Source organism: Hippocampus bargibanti, linkage group LG03 (assembly GCF_051943395.1).
Source record: "Hippocampus bargibanti isolate YZ-2025 linkage group LG03, ASM5194339v1, whole genome shotgun sequence".
Taxonomy (NCBI): Eukaryota; Metazoa; Chordata; class Actinopteri; order Syngnathiformes; family Syngnathidae; genus Hippocampus; species Hippocampus bargibanti.
In genome coordinates this window covers 7,823,279-7,843,489 of record NC_142736.1, presented here as the reverse complement: position 1 = coordinate 7,843,489, position 20,211 = coordinate 7,823,279, and the positions used below count along the sequence as shown (strand labels likewise).

General features: G+C 43.6%; 1 protein-coding gene and 1 pseudogene across 5 annotated transcripts in view; one reads left to right on the top strand and one right to left on the bottom strand.

Annotated features, from left to right (window-relative positions):
* Nucleotides 1-20,211, bottom strand: part of txlng (taxilin gamma) — an 89,843-nt gene that overhangs the window by 33,770 nt on the left and 35,862 nt on the right. For all 5 annotated transcript variants that reach the window (XM_088991786.1, XM_088991787.1, XM_088991784.1 and 2 more), the window contains 3 exons: nucleotides 11,189-11,280; nucleotides 8,441-8,611; nucleotides 8,115-8,309 (listed from right to left, as the gene is read on the bottom strand). In XM_088991786.1, the coding sequence (XP_088847912.1) occupies nucleotides 8,115-8,309; nucleotides 8,441-8,611; nucleotides 11,189-11,280 (458 nt within the window). The remainder of the gene's footprint in view (nucleotides 1-8,114; nucleotides 8,310-8,440; nucleotides 8,612-11,188; nucleotides 11,281-20,211) is intronic.
* LOC148900211 (uncharacterized) lies at nucleotides 8,706-10,807 on the top strand (annotated as a pseudogene).

Here is a 20,211-nt window from a genome sequence, read left to right as displayed (position 1 = left end):
GGTTTCTGTGATCGTTCCGGTCGGGATCGTTCTCAGTGCTGCATTCAGTTTCCATGAGACTTTCAGGTGGTACTTCACATGGCCGTTGTAATCGATTTCTTAGTTGCCCAGTATTCATTCTTGCCATGATCTTATCTCTCAGGTCAGTTGCTGCTTTGCTCAGCATCTCATTCATTGGAGCTGGCTTCCCAATCTCATCATTCATTGGGGCTTGCCTCCCAATCTCTGGTTGAACCTCTTCCTCTGATGTGGCAGCCTGGGGCCCTTCACCTCGGAATTTGTGTTGTACCTCATCAATCTCAAGTTGTGATAGCAATTGCCGTTTGTAGATAGTGGAACACTGAGCTACTAGTTGTTTCGTAGTCAACCGTGACTGTGGGTTTCCAAATAACCATTCAGCCCCCATTCTCCGCATGTAACCCCTCTGACTAGGGTTGCTTGAGTAGTAGCATTCCCAGAGAGCCATGTTATCGCATCTCGTCCATCTCCGCTTTGTTCCAGTAGGCCCTTTTTCATCAAGGTGCTCTGGTTCACCAGCACCCGACTTGTTTGGCCAGGCGACGTCTGAGCCGGCATTTGATTTATTGCCTCTCATCATTGTATGAGGTAGGCATTAGCGTGAAGGGTCTTGCCCAAGGACCCTTAAGGATATATATATATATATATATATATATATATATATATATATATATATATATATATATATATATATATATATATATATATATATATATATATATATATATATAACGGTTGAAGAAACCTTTTCATCAATGGATCACTCCTGTACGACAGAGCTTACACAGACGTAATTGATTTAATGTATGACAGAGGTGAAAACTGACTCCTGAACATAAGATAATAGAGTAACAGAAAGCAAACAGGAGGAAGCATAAGGAGGACAAGATCAAAGGTCACAGACCAAGTGTGAAGTGGCCAAAAGCTATTGAGAGTGGAAAACCGTCAATAACGATCTGACCAAAATCTTGGAGCAACAAGAGGGCACATCAGAGAAAAAGCTGGAAAATATTGGTGACATCATCTTTCACTACGGGGAGGAGTGCTTTGGAGTGTACATCCGGAAAACCGCCAATGCAAGACCACCACCCACCAAATCCAGGAGGCAGCAAGAGATAGACAGACTGGTCAGAGAAAGAAGGGACCTGCGAAAACAGTGGAAGAAGGCCTCTGATGCAGAGAAAGAAGGTCTCATGCTGCTCCAAGGGGACATCAAATGCCGGTTGGCAACCTTACGAAGGGCAGAAAACTTGAGAAAACATCGCAAGAACAAGGAACACACAAGAACACGGTTCTATAAAAACTCCTTCAAGTGTGTCAAAGACCTCTTCGCTAAAGACAAAAGCGGAATCCTGAAAACTTCCAAGCAGGAACTTGAAAAGCATCTGGAAAAGGTCCACCAGGACACAAAAAAGGCAGGAAAAACTAGCTATCCCACATGACATCCCCCCTATTGAACCACCAGAATTCAACCTCGAGACTGGCCCTCCAAAATGGAAGGAAGTGGACAATACAGTACGGCGTGCAAGATCAGCATCAGCCCCGGGGCCAAATGGAGTTCCATATAAGCTCTACAAGAACGCACCAGATGTTCTGCATTATCGTTGGAGACTCATGAGGATTGTGTGGCAGAAAGGGATAATACCAAAGGGCCAGAGGCGTACTAATTCCCAAGGAGAAGGATGCGGCAGACATCAGTCAATTCCGGCCAATTAGCCTTCTCAACGTTGAGGGGAAAATCTTCTTTAATTTCTTAGCACAGAGGCTTTCCACCTACCTGGAGAAGAAAAAGTACGTCGATCCATCTGTACAGAAGGCTGGCATCCCTGGGTTCTCTGGTTGCTTGGAGCACACTAGTATGATCTGGCACCAAATCCAAGCGGCAAAGAAAGACAAGAGAGATCTTCATGTCATCTTCCTCGACCTGGCCAATGCCTTTGGCTCAGTTCCACATAACCTTCTCTGGGAATCATTCCACTTCTTCCATGTTCCATTCATTACCCATTACTGCCTTGGTAAAAGCCTACTTCGAAGACCTGCAACTCTGCTTCACAACACCTGACTTCACAACATCATGGCAGCGTGTAGAAGATGGCATTATGGCAGGTTGTACGATTTCACCCCTGGCCTTCACAATGGCCATGGAGGTCATCATCAGGGCGTCAAGGTGGGTGGTGGGGGGTGAGCGAACAAGGAATGGGATCCACCTCCCACCTATCCGGACATACATGGATGACATGACCACCTTGGCCACTACCGCAGCTTGCACCAGGCGGCTACTTGGAAAACTGCAGGAAAACATCAAATGGGCCCGGATGAAAATCAAGCCGAACAAGTCACGCAGCATCTCAATCGTCATGGGACAGCAAAAAAAGTGAAGTTCTGCATTGATGATGACCCAATACCAACGGTGTCTGAGGAACCGGTCAAAAGCCTGGGCAGGTGGTACAATGCAAGCCTCAGAGACAAAGATCATGTGCAGCAACTAAAGCAGGACATCACCAATAGTCTGGAAAACATCAACAAGACTCCACTGCCAGGAAAGCTCAAGCTCTGGTGTCTGCAGTTTGGACTTCTCCTTCGGGTAATGTGGCCACTCACAGTCTATGAGGTCCCACTCTCAACTGTGGAGAAGATGGAGCGAGCCATCACTAGATATGTGAAACGCTGGCTTGGTGTTCCACACTGTCTGTCCAACATTGATTGGCTTTATGGCAAAGGGGTCCTTGAGCTTCCAATCACAAGCCTCACCGAAGAGTACAAGTGCGCGAAAGTGAGACTTCAGATGACCTTCACAGCGACATTGTGGGACACGTTCAGCTAGGAAGAGGGGGGTTTGGCCTTACAAACAAAATTTCTTGGCGTAAGGCTTCAACATGGGAAAGAAGGATAATGTTGATGGAAGAGGTGCGCCGCCAAGAGGAAGGTGAAAGAACTGCACAGGCTGTCTCTCTTGCCAAGCAGCGACAATTGATGAGGTGGGAAGGCCTGGAGAAGAGAAAGCTCAGCTGGAGGGATCTCTGGGAAATGGAGGCAAGCAACATCAGCTTCATCATCAGAGCTATCAATGATGTGCTCCCATCTCCAAAAAACCTACACCAATGGTATGGCGAAGATCCAACCTGTGACCTCTGTCGAACTCCAGGAACTCTCAAACACATCCTGACCGGTTGTAAGACCAGCCTCACACAAGACCGCTACACCTGGAGGCACAACCAGGTCCTGAAGAGTTTGGCAGTTGTCCTTGAGAGCAAGAGGAATACCATCAACTCCTTGCCATTGAGAGCCACCACGTCCAGCACAGCACCGTTGACTTTCATCCGAGAGGGTCAGAAAAAGCCCAACCATCCTCCTGCCAAACCATAAGTTGTACAGCTATCCAGGGCCTGCGATTGGGAGATGCGGGTTGACATTGGCCAGCAATTGATTTTCGCAGCGGAGATTGCAGCCACCACCCTCAGACCAGACTTGGTGCTCTGGTCCCCTTCACTCAAGGCTGTCTACATCGCAGAACTCACAGTCCCGTGGGAAAACTCTGTTGAAGAGGCATATGAGCGCAAGAAGCTGCGCTACACAGAACTCACAGTGGATGCGCAACAGCGGGGATGGAAAGCCAAGGTATATCCAATTGAAGTTGGATGCAGAGGGTTTGTGGCTTCCTCCACCATCAAACTGCTAAAAGACCTGGGCATCCATGGACAGACTCTCCGGCACACAGTTAGATCAGTCTCTGAAGCCGCAGAAAGAAGCAGCCAGTGGATCTGGATGAAGAGGAAGGACCCTTGTTGGGCTCATAGAACAGCAAACTAAGACACAGCACCCCTCCCCCCCCAGCTTCTCAACATCTGATTGGATATGGGACACAAGCGCGGGCGTGATCAACCTGTCGCTGGCCACCATCGATGAGGGTGTCTAGTGATTAAAAGGCCGAAACACCCAATGATTCTTTGGCAAACTACTGACAATGTGTCCCAAATTTCCAACCTCCCATCCCTGAGGCACAGCTCCAACACCACTCTCAACATCAAGGCTAATCTCATGTGAGGACCACCCATTGGCACAATTGGACAGAATAACATCACGTCCAGTGTTTCATGATTCATAGTTCCTTTACAGATAAAGAAAACTAGCTAATAACCATGGAATAATGCAAAGCAGTTCTTGTGATGATTCAAACAAAGATTTTACATTGCATGTTTTTGCAGTAAATATTAGTTTTCACCGAGCCTGTGCCATGCTTGCATTTGTTGCGGTTCTTCGCAACATATGGAACATGAGCTATGTTGTCAAACCGAATACTGTATCATCGGCGGGAAAAGAACCTCAATGTCTTTTAGCTGCGGTTCAGCTAAACAATCGATTGAGCCTCACTGTGCCACAACACCAGATTTTTCTTGTTGCCAAATGTTGGAGTAAGGCGATAGATGTAAACCAATTATCAAAATACAATTGATGATTCTTTACTGGTTGGATGTTTTGAGCCAAATGGAGCACAACATTTGAGGTCACTTTCAGATTGGGAACCTTGGAGTCACTGACTGGATCTATCATTCCTGTATATGGAATGCATAATTGTAGCCATCATAACCTGCCAGCACAAACAACTTGAACCCCCAGTTCATTGGTTTATTTGGTAGACACTGCTTGAGTGTAAATGTACCTTCATAGAGTACAATTTGTTCATCAATTGACAAACACTGTGATTTGGGTAATTCTTGAAACTTTTATCATTGGCCTTACTTTGTGCAAGGGATCATAATTTGGGCTTCCCCAAGTTCCTTGTTTTGTGTTGTCTGCTATGTGCAAGTTCCTTTTTATAATTTCAAAGCGATCCCTTGACATACAGTACATTCTGCACCATAATCAGTGAGTGGTGATAGCTTTCAAGCCCAATGCATCTGAGTGTTTGGTCATTTTGAGATTGAGAAACAATATATCAATCCCAGCCACTTCTTAAGCTCTTCTTTGGCGAGACACAGGGGCTTATTGATGTCATTTTGCATTGCATAGAATTTCGACTGTTCAACAATAATATCCATCATTTTTTCATCTAAAATCCTTTGAAAATATTTGAATAGTGATAGAAGTTCATCAATGCAACAGTCACGACTGTGTCCAATGCCAAAATGTCTTCATCAACATGGTCATCTATTTCATTCTCATCAGGATCTGGAAAGATACATGGGTATTTTAGAAAAAAACATATGGGCACAGCAACATTCAAAAAAACAAAAACTATACCAACCATTTGATGTCAATGCTCTGATCTTACCGTGAAATGGGCATCTCTTTCCTTACATTACATCACAAACAGAACTTCAGTGCTTTCAGATGGTTTATCCTCTAGTCACAGTACTGTATTTGAGAATGTGAAATGCACATACGGTAGTGGGGACTATGTTGTCCATTGGGTGGCAACAAAACCTAACATAACAAGTGGAAATGGAACCTATTACGTTCTTCAAAACAATCATTTCTACTTTTTTGATTACACATTATTTTCTGATTACAAATTCTTTCTCTCAAATGATTTTAGTTGACATGCCAATCTAATGTCCTGAAGGCCTTCAGAAGTAATTCTGCTGTCTTTGATTTGCCCCAAATAAAATATAGACTTTTAGCTTTTCCTGTCATTTTTTTCACATAAACTTGGAAGTGTTGTACCTGCTGGAGTGGTCAGGTTGGATAGGATCAGGAATGAGTATATCAGAGGGACAACTCATATTATATGTTTTGGTGAGAAAGTCAGATAGGCTAGACTGAGATGGTTTACACATGTCCAGAGGGAAGAGAGTGAATATATTGGGAGAAAGATGCTGAACCTGTATTTTGTCTTTCATCACTTTGCTGCTGTGAAATGTAAATTTCTCCACTAACAAAGGCAAATCCAAATCTTGAACTGCCAGGCAACCAGACCGAGAGGAAGACCACAGAGGGGGTTTGTGGATGTTGTGAAAGAGGACATTAAGGTAGCTGGTGTGAGAGAAGAGGATGCACAAAAAATGGTTAGATGGAGGACACTGATTCACTGTGGTGAGCCCTGAAGGGAAAAGCTCAGACGTCGCCCGGCCAAACAAGGTCTGCGTCAGGTGCTGGGGAACCAGAGCACCTTGATGAGAAATGGGCTACTGGAACAAAGCAGAGATGGACGAGATGCGATAACAAGGCTCTGTTGGAATACTACGACTCAAGCAACCCTAGTCAGAGGGGTTACATGTGGAGAATGGGGGCTGAATGGTTACTTCGAAACCAACAGTCACGGATGACCACGAAACAACCTTTCTGACAGAACCTTTTGTGTTAGCCTTGGCTGCTCTCAGTCACGTGCCCCTCCGTCCTGTGGTGTTCCGCAGGGTTCAATTTTTGGGCCGATGCTGTTCTCACTATAGCTGAGGAAGGAGAACCTGCTCCCATTGGATTCCATCATAAGGAAACATGATACAGACGCTCCCCAACCTATGAAAGAGGTCCATTCCGAGCTGTCGTTTGAAAGGTGAATTTGTTCTCAAGTTGCTTCCGTGCTATTTCTTGCTATATTTTGTACGGAATGTATGTTTAAGGCTTATGTAAGTATGTTTAACATTTATATAAGTATGTTTAAGGCTTGTATAAGTATTATAGGCAGTGTATAAATAATCTGGATTGCACTAAAAAATAAACAAACATAAAAATAAACATTTAATCAAATATATTGGATTCTCTATCAAGATACGTACAACATATGCAAACAGTATTTACAGTATACTTAATATATTTGAAACAAAGACTATAGGAGTACACACAATTACTTAATTCATTCCTTGCCAGATGTGCAAAAATGTCTCCACCCGGGTGCCAGAGTTTTTGTCATTTTTCACTTTCAAATTCCAGGACCCACAGAATATTGACTTTTAGGACGGCATACACATTAAATGCAGCGTAAGACCTTAGATTCTCTTCTTTCATCAGAAAGAGTTAATTCAGGAATTTATTTGGGAATTGACAATATGACGTAGAGGATTTGCTCAGGTTTTGGTTTTTCTTGCGGAGGGTGCCGATAAAGGCGTGGATGCGGGCTGGTGGGGTGCCACACTTTGCGGATTTTCACCTCTCAGGGGGCTTCTGGTCCCTCATTTACCATGATGAACGGGGGATTACTGTACTCTTTATGAGAGTTTGAATCCATCATATTACAATAAAGCCACTCTCAGAGGCCCTTTAGTCGCATGGTTAGCAACACCAAATTCACAGTGCAGAGGTCGTCAGTTAGAATCCCACTCTGGGCTCCCCGTGTGGATTTAAATTTTTTTTGCCCGAGCCCGTATGGGTTTTCTCCGGGTCCACTGGTTTCCTCTCACACCCCAAAAACATGCATGACAGGTTCTCTAAATTGTCCCTCGGTGTGAGTGTTAGAGCGGATTGTTGTTTGTCTCTGTGATGGAGAATAATAATTTATCATGTTTAAAAGTGCCGTGCTTTGCTGACCAACTAAACAATGGGCCTACAGTCAAAGTGCAGATGGCCACAGTAAATCTGAGTGAAACAGACACGGCAAGGTGAACTGTCGTCTCCATCAAGATTCTAGAAGGTCCGGCCTTGCACAGAATTTAGGGCTTGAGATACTCCTTTTCCACCAAAGTTATTTACGGCTTAAACATCCTGCACAAGCGCCAGATTACAAACTTATCAGTTCTTGGAAAAGACAACCAATTAAAATGTCTTATGTTTTACTGCTTGCAGCTGTTGGTGCTCAGAACGCCCAGAGGCGTGGCATTATAATCAAGAAAACTGTGTTTTACTAATATACCACTGTAATTTGCATATACTCTCAATAAATAGCTTGGCAGAGGGGCGCACAATTCAGACGTATGTCATCTGATGACTGCGTCTCCTGCCGGCAGTGGGGACAAACTTTCTGGTTCTGAGTCTCTGTCCACGGTGTCTGACTGTCATATCTCTGACACTCTGTGTGCACTGCAATTAGCTGGCGCCCCCCCCGTGTACCTTGTGAGGATAAAGCGGTCCGGAAGATGAATGATTGCTGGCCTCAAATTATAATAATAAAAAAAAAAACAATAATTACTCACTGATTAAATTTGATTTCAGACTAATGTTACCTCTTCTCGGAGTTCATACTGTTCAATGTGCTTTTTCAATTTCTCAGCAAGCTCCAAGTTCTCCTTCCTCAGCTTAGTGTTGTGTGAGCTGTGTTGCTCCATCTGGGCCTCAACATCACTTAAAGTCATCTGGAAGTGAAGCATGGCTTCCTTGCGTTGCTCTTCATACTCCCTGGATCGCTGGGCATTTTCCTCCTATGTAAACACGAGAAGTAAAGGTTAGAGGCTTGCATTCAACTTTAGGCACATGTCAGTCCACTAACATGTCTTGCGGTATTTAATGGAATGCATTTCAGCTTTTATTGTTTTAGTCTTATGTTGCAAACCTTCAATGTCTTGTTGTGTCTTTGGAGCTCGCGACAAAGGCTCTCCAATTTGCTGCGGGCCAGGATGGCTTTACTGTGCTCCCCCTGCAGGTGGATCTTCTCTTTTACAATTTGAGACTGCTTTTTCTGCAGGGATTTCATGCGTTTCTGCATGCAACGGCTTTCCTCCAACTGAATTTCATATAAAAACAACATTCCATAATTATTCCAGTGACTACAGTATTTAATTTTGGTGCAGAAACAAGTTATCTCAAATCTGCATAATGTTCAGGGTCAGGTCATATTCCAAGATGGTGCTGACGCGAGTGGATGCCCCGGTTATACACTCCCTAAAGTATTGTCCCTGTTTTTGTCATTTTCATTTGTTTTTGGCGACCCTACGCGGCTTACTTACACGAGGGAAGAGTTGCTTAGCATTGGACTCTTCACCAACATGAAAAAATCCACACGGTTTTTCGGGGCTAATCGCAAGTGGCACAGCAGCTCTGTGCAGAGTTTTGAGACGCCGTCGGAGGAGGGGCAAGCAAGCCGGCATGCTCGTCAAGCGACGGCAGCCTGGTTTTCGAACACCGCTCCCATCGATCCATCTCATAATCGTCGTTCTCTGCCAAACAAGGTGGATTAACTTCTCACAAAGACAAAAAAACATTTGCACGTTCTGCTGTGCTCTGCTTCACTGAAATCTGTCTTAGTGACCACCACCCAGATTCTGGCCTGCATTTGCCACGCTTCCATCTCCTCCGAGCTGATCGCGACACAGAGCAATCAGGGAAATCCAAAGGTAGTGGAATATGCTTTGATATCAATGAAGAATGGTGCACTGATGTCACGAGGCTTGACAGACACTGCAACCCTGACTTGGAGTTGCTGTCTCTCAACCGCAAGCCATTCTACTCGCCATCTGAGTTCACCTCCTTTATACTGGTCACTGTCTAGATTGCGCCACAAGCTAACGCTAACATCGACACAAACACAAAGCGGACCATGAAAACAAACTCAAACTAAAATAGTCTCCCCTTGTCATTTTGGCCGATTGTAATCAAGAGCATCTTAACCGCGAAATTATAAGCAGCTCATTGACATTAAGCTCTACAAGAATGCTTGTACTGTACCGATAGCGGCGTCTATGAGACTTCAATGGTCACACTGGATGAATACACAGTCACTTGTCCATCATACATTAGTTTCTGTGAGGACATGTGAGTACCAATGAAGTCATTCCGCTAATTAAACAATAACAAGCCGCGGTTCACTCCGAAACTCAGGCAGTTTAGGAAAGAGAAAGAGGCCGCATTTAGAAGGAGAAATCCAGCACTTTACAAACATGCCCGAAACCAACTGATGAAAGAAATGAACATTGCAAAGAAAATTTATGTGGAGAGGCTGAAAAACAGTTCTCTGCTTATGACTCTGCATCAGTGTGGAATTGCCTGAAACCAATCACAAAAAAAGCGATCACCAAGCAGTGAACAATAAGAGTCTGGCTGATTGATGAGCTAAACATGTTTTTTTGCCGATTGCGCTGACCAGCAGGCTCTGGTTTCACACAAATCTTCAACAGATCCCTGGAGCAGTGTGAGGTCCAATCCTGCTTCAAGCAGTCCACCATCATCCCAGTTCCAAAGAAACCAACACATCGGAATTGAACGGATATAGGCCTGTTGCTCTGGTATCTGTGGTCATTAAGTCCTTTGAACGCATCGTGCTGAACCACCAAAAGAACATCACCGGACTCCTCCTGGACCCTCTTCAGTTTGCCTATTGGGCTAACAGGTCTGCAGTCAATATCGGGCTGCATCACATCATCGAGCACCTCGACAACACAGGAACCGACGCAAGGATTCTGTTTGTGGATTTCAGCTCTGGCTTCAACATCATCATCCCAGAACTCCTCACCCACAGATTTCTCAAGCTCGGTGTGTCCCTTCCAGTCTGCCAGTTAATCATCAGCTTCCAGACAGGACGGACACCAAAGGTGAGACTGGGAAAAACTTAATCATCAACACGCACAACTAGCACTGAACTGCCTTTCATAACGCTCAAATACACTTTACAGTCACGGTATAATGTAAGTTTACGTTTTGTAGCGGCACAAATTTTGTTAGCTTCTTTTGAATCTTTCTTCTGGGCTGAGTTTCTGTGCATTTATTTTGGAAAATGACATGCAAATGCACGTCTTTATAACGCTTGGTAAACTCCGAAGCACAAAGCAGGCTTCTGATTGGCTGCCGTGCCGAGTATGCAAATTTCAACTGTAGCTAGCCTATGTGTCTGAGTGCTTGGCAACAATACACGTGTACTGTGTGCGCGTGAAGGCGAGGGCGTCCGTGGCGAGTTTGTAGAGCGCACGGTCAGGACAGTCCATCCATGAATTTGCAGAGTTTAACACAAGTAGATATTATTGTGCTTGATTATTTTGTTGTGTAATAACATGATGATTCTCTATATTTCTTCATTTTTCCAGGGGTTGAAAAATAGATTTGTAAAAGTTACAATAATAATATTTTTGTATTATCTTCATGTTTTGAATAATGTGTGATTGCATTGTGACAACAAAATTAAAAATCGTAATTATTTGCAACTCTCAATCCTAATGTTGTATGCAAAATGTTGCCTGTAGTTGCTCCTAAATCACCATCTCCAAATTCAAAATTGTGTTCAATTTGCATTTTTAAGGACTTAATGATGTTTGAATTGAGATTGGGTCACAGTTTTGACATTTGGTCATGAGTTTTTTTGAAATCTTACCAGGTCTGCATATTTTTTGCACAAAGCTGCCAGTTTTTCTTCTGGTGTTGCTAAGGAATTCAAGGCCTGCATAAGTAACACGACCTCCTTCCCTGAAAATGAAGGGGAAAAGACAAAAAAAAAAACAAACAAAAAAAACAATGAATAACAGTATTTCACAAATAAAATGGGCACACTGCCTTACATCAGAGCAACCATTTTATTATTTTAGTTGTTCTGTTTTTTTTCTTTTTATATTTAACTCTCACAGAAAAAAAACATCGATCCATCAAGTTTTGTCAAAGTCAAGTCAAAGTCAGCTTTATTGTCAAATATACTAATATCCATGACATACAGCACAGATGAAATTACTGTCCCCTCGGACCCGGCGTGCAAGGCACTTATAATGTGGCTAAAAAAGACAATTGACAAGAAACAATACATGTAAATTGTGAATGTTAAGTGAGGTAGTGTCGTATATAAAGTGACGTAGTGTAGAAATGAAAAAACAAAAAGGTTGAAGTGAGGTTGTGTCGAAAAAAAAGAAAAAAAACCAGGATGTTAGTAGCGTGTAGCGCGTACTCAGAGTTTGGTGAATGTGGCAGTGGGAAGGGGAAAGGGGGACAGGGCTGGGAGGGAGTTGAGTCTTCTGACTGCCTGGTGGCAGAAACTGTCCATGAGCCTGCTGGTATTGGCTCCTGATGGCAGCAGGTGGGATCGCCAGCGATCCTGATGGCTCTGCGGGTGAGGCGGGTGTTGTAAGTGTCCTGAAGGGGTGGGGGGAGACACCGATGATCTTCTCAGCTGTCCTCACGATGCGCTGCAGAGTCTTACGGCAGGACATGGTGCAGGCGCCGTACCACAGGGTGATACAGCTGGTCAGGATGCACTCGATGGTAACGCTGTAGAAGGAGGTCGTGATGGGGGTCAGGGCTCCAGCTCTTCTGAGTTTGCGGAGGAAGTACAGGCGTTGGTGAGCTCTCTTGGCCAGTGATGATGCCTCCAGGACAGGTCTTCGGAGATTGCATTCCCAGGAACTCGGTGCTGCTCACCCTCTCCACTGCAACACTGTTGATGGTTAGTGGAGCATGCTGGGGTGCACTCTCCTGAAGTTCACAACACTCTCCTTCGTCTTCTCCACATTCAGATGGAGATTGTTGTACTTGCACCACATTGCCAGGCGGCTGACCTCATCCGTGTAAGCCATTGGTGTCAAACATACGGCCCGCGGGCCGGAACCGGCCCCCAAGAAGGTTCGATCAGGCCCGCAGGATAATTTGAAAGTGGAAAAATGCATAAAAAATATGTAATTAATATTTTTAATTCGCTGTGATTCATGGATTATCCGCTAAGCGGCGCACTTTTTCAATCAGAGTAGAAGACACGCCGCATCACTGAGACAGACTGAAAACAGCAGACGGTGTCAACGCGCCATCTGCTGCTTGTTACCCCGTCGTTAATACCTTGGTCTCTACCTCTCCGCTACACCCTCATTAGCCAAAATGTCGTTATCCAAACTGAGAAAAGTAGATAAGGAGTGTAGAATTTTCAAAGAAAAATGGATCACATCCTATTTATTTACAGAGATGCACGGAAAACCTTTGTGCTTGGTGTGTTTGCAACAAGTTTGGGTATTGAAGGAATATAATATTCGACGCCACTACAGACTCATCACAGCGAAAAATATGACGCAAGGACAACTGAGAAGAGAGAAGATGAACGAATTGCTGGCAGGTCTGAGGAAACAGCAGTCAACTTTCATCCGGAGCCGAGAAGTCAGTGAAGCAGCGGTAAAAGCCAGCTACCTAATTGCTAGTGAAATAGCATTAGCATCAAAACGCATTCCGACGGTGACTTTGTTAAACGATGCATGATTAAGGCGGCTGAACTTGTATGTTCCGAGAAACGACAAGCTTTTGCCAATATTAGCCTGACGAGGAATACTATAGCAGAGAGGATTTATTGCATTTTCCGTGGCAATTGACGACAGCACTGACATCACAGACGTGGCCCAACTGGCCATATTTATTCGAGGAGTTGATGAGACATTGACTTTTACTGAAAATTTTCTTGAGTTGGTGCCAACGATGGACACCACAACAGCCGAGGACATTGTCGGCTTTGTCGTTGCTGTATTGGACAGAATTGGAGTGAAGTGGTCCGGCGCTGTCAGCCTGGCTACAGACGGCGCGTCATCCATGGTCAGAAAGAAAGCAGTTGTCGCGACAAAGTTCAAAGACAAAGTACAAACCCTTAATGGAGGAGATCGTTTCTGGACATTTCACTGTATTTTGCACCAGGAGGCATTGTGTTGCAAGTCGCTGAAAATGGACCACGTCATGGAGGTGGTTGTTCGCACTGTAAATTTCATCCGGTCCAGAGGTCTGAACCATCGTCAGTTTTACAAACTTCTCAGCGACAGCAACATTACCCACAGCCTGCCATACCACACTTTAATGTTCGTCAGCAGCTTCAAAACTAAAGTTCTGTGATGGAATTCTACTCTTCATACAACTCCATACATTTTCAGTATGTTTTGTATGTGTATGAATGTTTCATGTATGAAGTTTACAGATTTACAGGACAGGCGAACACTTTCTCCATTACACATTTAAAATCATTCTCCTTATTTTGTAAGGTGTACACAGGGATTACATTTAGATTTCATATGCGTATGTGTAAGTGGTTTAAAAATTCCTTTCTTTAAAAGTCTCATTTAATCTTAAAGTGCATTACTATATTTTTCAGTACCAATTAAAGTTTTGTGCCTTTGTACAATCAGTGGGAACAGTTGCAATGCATATTTGTGAATGACAAGTAAATTGCACATTTGTCTAAGGAAATATGAGGTGTTTCATGAAATGTTTTGTAAAAGGATAGTTCATTAAATGTCAATATTTTCCTAATGTTCTTGTGCTTCTTCACACCAAAACAAAGGAAAGACATGATATTTTTGCTATTTTTAGCAGAGTATGGTATAATTTTAATGGTCCGGCCCACTTGACATCTCCCTAGGGCCTAGGGCCTAGGCCAGGGGTGGGCAAACTTTTTGACAGAGGGGCCGGGCCAGGAACATTTGGAGGGAGTGTTTGGGCCGGAAATACTAAACCTAAAGCATTAAAGGACAACCGACGCCTCCGGACAAGTTATGTCCATAATTTATAAAATCACTTCAAATGACTTTGACTGAGCGTATTTTACAAAGATTCCACAGCATATAGCTATAGTTTAGGTTTTAAGACTCGCGCTGAATATTCATGAAGTCTTGTTTTCAAGTTGATGACGACCCCCATGTGACGTCACGTTTGGACCGCCCCTGACCGAGAAAGCGACACACAATGCATTTTGGGTACTTTGTTTGGTCTGAAAACTTTGTGTTGATCCGTGTTGATGGCGAAATTAGAAGGAAAACACATAAATAACGCCATGGTGAATCGTTGTGTGTTGCACCAAGACAACTATTTGATATTCGCTGACACAAATTCCCAGCTGACAAATCAGCCCATTTCTAACGGAGCTTGGGCGCAATCTTCTGCATTTTCTGGGTGCTACATTGCTGTCATTGACGGCTCAAATTGATATGGGAGGACTCCTTGAATCAATTGCAAACATTTATGCTTTCCTCTTCAGAACTACTGTAAAGTCTCGTTATATCGATATCGGTTATATCGATAGTACCGCTTATTACGATACTATTTTCATTTCCCTTGCACATTTCTAGTCTTTTTATGTATAATTAGTACCGTTTAGTACGATACCCGGTTATTACGATAATCCGGTTATTACGGTGCTCCTTTTCATCCCCCGCCGGCCATTTTTGTTGTTTATATCGATATATCCGTCGCGCCATTGGTCAACTTGGTCACGTGTCTTGTTACGTGAGCTGCCATCGGTCGCGCCATTGGTCGACTTGGTCACATGAGCCGCCATCGGTCGCGCTATTGGTCGACTTGGCCGTGTGACTTTGTCACGTGACACGCCATCGGTCACACCATTGGTCAACTTGGTCACGTGTCTTGGTTATGTGTCACGCCATCAGTCGCGCCATTGGTCGACTTGGTCAGGTGACTTGGTTACGTGCCCAGCACCCGTGTAGCAGAGCCATTTTCATTTTCAGACGCTAGCTCGTGTGTAGCAGACGAGATTGAAGTGTTTGTGTTAAAAGGTAAAAATGGGAAGCAGAAGAAGATTGATGACTTTTTTAAATTGTATACATAATACAGTAAGATGTAAGCGTTGCAGTTTCCCTGTTGTGTTATGTACATGCCCACTGTACTGTATATGAATGCAATCGTTTTTTGCAACAATGTTTCTTGTTTTGTCTGCTGAAGCGCGATGATTTAGAAAATTTTTAACATTCCATACTGTGTATTAAAGGACAGCCGATGTCACTTTTTATTCAAATGCAAATAAAAATGACTTCACGCCAAGACGTCTTGCATTGCTTGTGAATCCAAACAATGGCTTCAGATTCGGATAATATGCTTTCTTGTTACACATCCAGTTATGAATATGTTTCAAATACACTGTAGTTCTGAAGATTAAAGCATACATGTTTACAATCATTAAAGAATTATATGTGCCATTTTGAGGCAACATTGGGGGAACATCTCTCACCCAAAAAAAAGGGAGCTAATGGCCAGCTCCGTTTCTTATATGGCGTTTGGCTGCCCTCTTTTGGCGGCTTTTGTTTAATGCAGTTCGGCGCAGGATCGGATATATCGATAGTCCCGGTTATATCGATATTTTTCGGACTCCCTTGAATATCGATATAACGAGACTTTACTGTATTTGAATCATATTCATAACTGGAAGAAACCATCTTCTCCGAATATGAAGCCATTGTTTTGATTCTCGAGCAAGGCAAGACGTCTTGGTGTGACGTCACGAACAAGGGGGTGGGACCTTCTGAAACTGGCCATTTTCGGATTCATTTTGAAGTAATTTTTATTGGTGTTTTTCATTTAACTAAAAATATCAGCCTGCATGTTTTGGGTATTTTATGCTATAAAACGTTTTTCTGACGTCAGTAGGAAACAAAAAAAATGGTGCCGGTTGTCCTTTAAACGTGTGTACAAACCTCATAGCACAGTAAGAACACTACAACCCAATTTATTAACTGTCTTTCAAATGTGAAAAATATCCCTGATCAAATAATAAATTTGTCTCAAGGAATATGCAAGATATGGCATTTACAGACTATTTCGCAGATACTGGGAGGAGGAAATGGAAATAGATTAAAATAACATATGCACTGTGATTAATCAAGATTGCATCTGTTTTTAAGTTTCAATCAAAGGGGCAAAGTTAAGAAATCAACATTTATTGAAAAATGGAATCACTTTCAACATTCAAAACATATTATTACACAACGAAATATTCAAGCTCAATAATACCTACTTGTGTTAAATTCCGCCAAATCATAGAAGGTTTGTCTTGACCGCGCCTCTACAAACTCTCCACTGACGCCCTCGCCTTCACGCGCAAACAGTACACGTGTGCCGTCGCCAAGCACACAGACATAGGCTACCTGCAGTTCAAATTTGCATACTTGGCACGGCAGCCAATCAGAAGTCTGCTTCTTTCTTCCGGACTTTCGCAAGCGTTCTAAGGTTGTGCATTTGCATATCATTTTCCAAAATAGATGCACAGAAACTCAGCCCATAAGAAAGATTCAAAAGAAGCTAACAACATGTGTGACGCTACAAAACTTAAATTTATATCAAACCGTGACTGTAAAGTGTACGTGAGAGTTATGAAAGGGGCTTAGTGGCTCGTAGCAAGCAATGCAAACATTGCATTGTGCGCCATGGTGACAAATGACTACTGCAGCGAAATCTGCAGCCTTGGACATTTACCGTAAATTAAGCAAGGTAACATTAGTGGTAGGTACAGCCTTAATTAATATAAAAAAACTTAATACTTTGTGACGTTTGTTTTTTTGCGATTGCTGGTCTAATCGTGTTTCAAGTTGTGAAAAGTGGGGCAGTCAACTTTTCAGAGTTGTCTGCTCTTTTGTCCGCTACCTTTTTGTCACGAGTTTCAGACACTGTTTTTACTATAATTTGGACAAGTTCGGCGGGCCGGATTAAAAAGCCTAAATTCGGGCCGTAGTTTGCCCTAGCCTGGCCTAGACCCAAGAGTCATAAGAAGTCGTGCGCTATTCTCGAACCTGAACATGCCCCAAGTCTTGGATGACAAATAAACAGAGCAGAGTAGATGAGTACGGCTGGTAGTTTCTTCAATTTATTCATACTAACGCACCACATTTGACTGTCGGTATGGCGGGGGAAAAATAAGTGGGTATACGCCGTATACCGGCCATATACCGTCGTATACCCTCGAGTACACCTCTGGGTCGTAGAAAGTTACTCTCAAGGAAGTGACACACAGCGTGAGAAATGTGTCAGGCTGAGATTCACATGACAGCCGCGGTGTGCACATGTGACGCCACAAACGCACACCTCGTTCGTGTTTCTCAATGATCTCCTTCTTCTCGGCTGAACACGAGCCTGTGGTGTTTTTTTCGGCCCCATAATAGTAAAATTATCTGAAAAAAGCTCCTCGGAGACGATGGACATGTGAATTCAGAGAGAAGGGGTGTGGAAAGCTGGGCCGTCTGGAGCGCTGTTCGGTCGTGTGCTTCCGCCGAAGATCACTCCGCCAGCCGTGGTGGGTGTGTATCATGAAAAGTAGTGCATATTTCAAGGTTTAATTTTCATAAACTTGACGTTGGTAAGACGAAAAGTTCGTAAGATAAGGTGTTCGTAAGCTGAGGTCTCACTGTAATTGTTTTTGCCTTAAGGGCAAGCTACCACAGTGAATTTCTATACATGCTACAAAAGTGCATCACTGTGCTATATCTCCCACAAAGGTAGGCTGTGGTTTCCATTACACATACTCAATCTCGTATCATTTATTTTTCTGTTTCTTTCACTGTATTCCATGATGGCTGTTACACTGTGTGTGCATATGTGCGTTTGTATATGCATCTACTTGGGGTAACTGGTTGGTGATTGGATGTTGTCTGTTAGAAAAGTAGATCTTCGGTCAAAAGGCTGCTGAGATTGTCTACACATAGAATGAGCCCTATGTTCCTCCATTAGTCTGGTTTTGCGTTGTTCCAATTAAGGGGGAAAAATTAGTGAGCAGTTAGGACTGCTGGAAAGGAAAACTAATTGGTATTAAGGTGTACACTTATGAAGACTTGGACACCGCAAGTACCAAGAAAATATCATGGAAATCCGGAACGGAGTAAAACCAAAACAAAAAAAAGAGTGTAGTGTAGTGATTGTAGTTTGAGAAAATCCTTGTGTACATCAAGGGTTGGGAAGCTATGGGCCTTGAGCCATATATGGATCTTTTGATGATTGCATCTGGCTTGCAGATAAAATAAATTATTCTTGCTTTTTCGCTTTTCATTTCCTGTTTGGGCTGCAATTGGCAATTTTGATTGGAGGCTTCTGACCTATGCTGGCCTTTGATGTCAACACAGGTAAACGCCCCATTTTGAAAAAAAAATGGGGAAGTGAGTATTGTACACTTCAGGTTGAATCCACGAAGGATTCATCTCTGTGGAGAGAACAGGTTCTGCCGGGATTCTAATTTGCAATGAAACAATATCATCGATGAAACAGTCTAATGTCAGTGGCACTTTGACACACCCCATGCTACGTTCACATCAATATACTCTGCAAGCAACAGCAGAAAGCAAGCATGCAAGCTACTGAGCAGTGTGCAGGCTAGCTAGCAGTAACTTTGCGTATGGACCCGGCAAGCTGACCTTCATTCTGATAGTTTGGCTGGATTTTTTTACCTATGACGAGTAACGGAAAACCATTCACCCACCACATCCCCTTTCAAATTGCTGCTGTGGACTGCAAATTTCCCCATTGTGGGACGAATAAAGGTTTTTTGATTATCTCTAATAACAATAATAATAATAATAATAATAATAATAATAACACATTAGATTTTAAGTGTCTTTCAAAGCTCTCAAGGTACTATAATAAATAGAATATAATCACAAATACAATGCAATAAATGAAATACAATTATAAATAGAAACAAGAGAGAGTGTGAAACAAAAATGGAATTTTAAATAGGTGGGTTTTGAGATGGGACTTGCAGGTGGAAAGAGAATCGATGTTATGAGCAGCTGAAGACTCTGTCACCCATCGAGCTGAGACGGGCAGGGGGGCACACAGAGGCGGAGGGAGGAAGAGGATCTGAGGGAATAGAAATTTGAAGGTCATTTGAATGTGGATAATTTTAAATGTATAAAGAAGAATTAATTTTAAAGTTGATTCGATATTTGCTAGCCAGTGGAGCTCTTGGAGGACCATGATGTCGTGAAAGGATGAGGTTTGGTGATAATCTGAGCTGAAGAATGCTGGATGAGTTGAAGTTTGTGGAGAAGTTTTTGAGGGACAAGACTATGAACAAGGATGGCAGTGGTGTGAGGAGTCAAAATGGTTGTAAGCCGAAATTGGACCCCACAGGGACGGCCGTGGGTCTGGGCCGCCGGTGTTCTACCGTTTGCCCTCTCTCTGGCCGTACCCCGCTCTCCATGCCGACATGCGGCCCGACCCCGCGGCCATCGCTGTGCCAACGCGCCCAGCCGACCACCTCGCCCCGAAGCAGAACGAACTGTGATGGGGCTGCGGCGCCGGCTGTGGGCCCGATGCAGCGTTCTCGCCGTGGTGGGCCGACACGACCCACCTCGGCTCCAGTCCTGAGCGGGCGGCGGCCCGCGTCAGGGGACCATATCCCCACTCTAGTATTGGTCTAGTATTGCTCTAGTATTGGTCGCGGTCGATTGCTGTGAGAGTGAGATGCTGGCAGGCTGGGCAAAAATGTCATACGTGTTGCCGGGCTGTTAGCCAGGTGTATAATTAAAATAAGTATCATAGGGTCATAAGTACGCATGGTCGTAAATGTTACTTGTATTGTCACAAAATTATTTTAAAGAATATATTCTGACATTTTGTTAAAATCGTTTTTTGTGTGTTCGCGTGGGCGCGCATGTGTGGGCGCGTGTGTCT